Source organism: Limulus polyphemus, unplaced genomic scaffold (assembly GCF_000517525.1).
Source record: "Limulus polyphemus unplaced genomic scaffold, Limulus_polyphemus-2.1.2 Scaffold0, whole genome shotgun sequence".
In the NCBI taxonomy this organism is placed as follows: domain Eukaryota; kingdom Metazoa; phylum Arthropoda; class Merostomata; order Xiphosura; family Limulidae; genus Limulus; species Limulus polyphemus.
Genome location: NW_013665610.1, coordinates 436,913 through 438,316, shown reverse-complemented (window position 1 = coordinate 438,316; position 1,404 = coordinate 436,913). Strand labels below are relative to the sequence as shown.

General features: G+C 33.7%; 1 protein-coding gene across 10 annotated transcripts in view; it reads right to left on the bottom strand.

Moving 5' to 3' along the window:
- The window catches only part of LOC106456833 (ankyrin-2-like), a 171,222-nt gene extending 170,025 nt beyond the window's left edge, over window positions 1–1,197 (bottom strand). For all 10 annotated transcript variants that reach the window (XM_022383585.1, XM_022393917.1, XM_022382520.1 and 7 more), the window contains exon 1: window positions 916–1,197. In XM_022383585.1, coding sequence (XP_022239293.1) covers window positions 916–939 — 24 coding nt within the window. In that variant the 5' untranslated portion in view covers window positions 940–1,197. The remainder of the gene's footprint in view (window positions 1–915) is intronic.
- Window positions 1,198–1,404: the final 207 nt, after the last annotated feature.

Sequence of the window (1,404 nt, the reverse complement as noted above, 5' to 3'; positions counted from 1 at the left end):
ATTTATGTTTGATATGATTTTAACCCATCCACTAGCTAAAATTTGTTTGAGAAATTAGGTTTCCAATTGCGCCGCAGCGACTTTTTTGTGTACGTAATTTACATATATGAATGCATAAGTAAAGTGTGAATTTCTAGGCCTAGCAAAGTCAATTCTAGGTCAGTATTACAGGATTTATATCATTTCTCTTAGTTTGTTTCTTGTAGCTGGGACAAATATTGTCTACTGACTAGACAATCCTATTATGGCCTGTCGAAACATTTCTAAGCTGTAGAAATGTGTTTCTTGTTGTTAACTCATAATAACAAAATTATTATACTGCTGTGGATGGTTGAATTGTATTACTTATGTACAACATCTTAAATTTTAATTGAGGTAAAGTTTACTTAATTTAATATTTTACCGCATACTAACTGTATAAGTTTTATAGTTTCTGCATAACTAGCATTTCTGTGGCACATAATTTCAAGTTATTAGCCACATTATTTTATTTTATTTTTTGCGGCATAAAAATTGGGGCCCTAGTATATATATATATACTCAAACGAATAACTGTGTATATTTTACATGCAAATCATAGGAGAGATGTTCATCTGATCACTTTCGAAGTTTTGGTTAAATGTTTAAAAAATTCACTACATGGATCGAGAAGAGTTTAAAACCTAAAAATAATAATATAGATACAACAACCACATAAATCACTCGCAGGACATTTGAATTAAATTTATAAAGACACATTTTTACACAACATGATAATATACTAGTATTTGTTTATTTCTAAGTATCAAACTGATTTATATTTCTCTTGGAAATAGGAGCATTCGCTAAAACAGCAAATTTTGGGTTCATTAACCTAGTGGTACTTATTTTAGGAACCCATAACTTCAGGTTTTTCAACAATCTGAGAAAACCCACCTGTCTTTGATCTTCGGTAACCATGACAACCAGCTAGCACAATTCCAGGCAAGAAGCTTGAGGTAGAAAAATGGGTAAAACGTTTCAGTAGGAAAAGGGGTGTTGGATCACCGCATCTATATTTTATAAATATAGAACGAGGGGAACTCAAGACAAAGGTTCATATTTCTTTGTAATAACGTCGTTTTGAAAAATATGTGAAGAGAGATAAACAGATTCTTTCAAAGAAATGGTTACCATGGCCCTTCTGATAGTGCTGTGATGCGACGTGAGTTAACTGTGTCCTAGCTACTATGCAGTACTTGCAGCTCAGACGTCAATATTGATTATTTTACTGCATGACGCATGCTCCAGGGTTCTCTGCAGACACTCACCGGCGGTGTCCACCAAATGCTTGGCGCCTGTACATCAACTCACGTGGCCATTGTTTAGCGATCACCAACAAACAGCATGACCTATATATATTTGTTAAACTAATGTGGTTTTAAA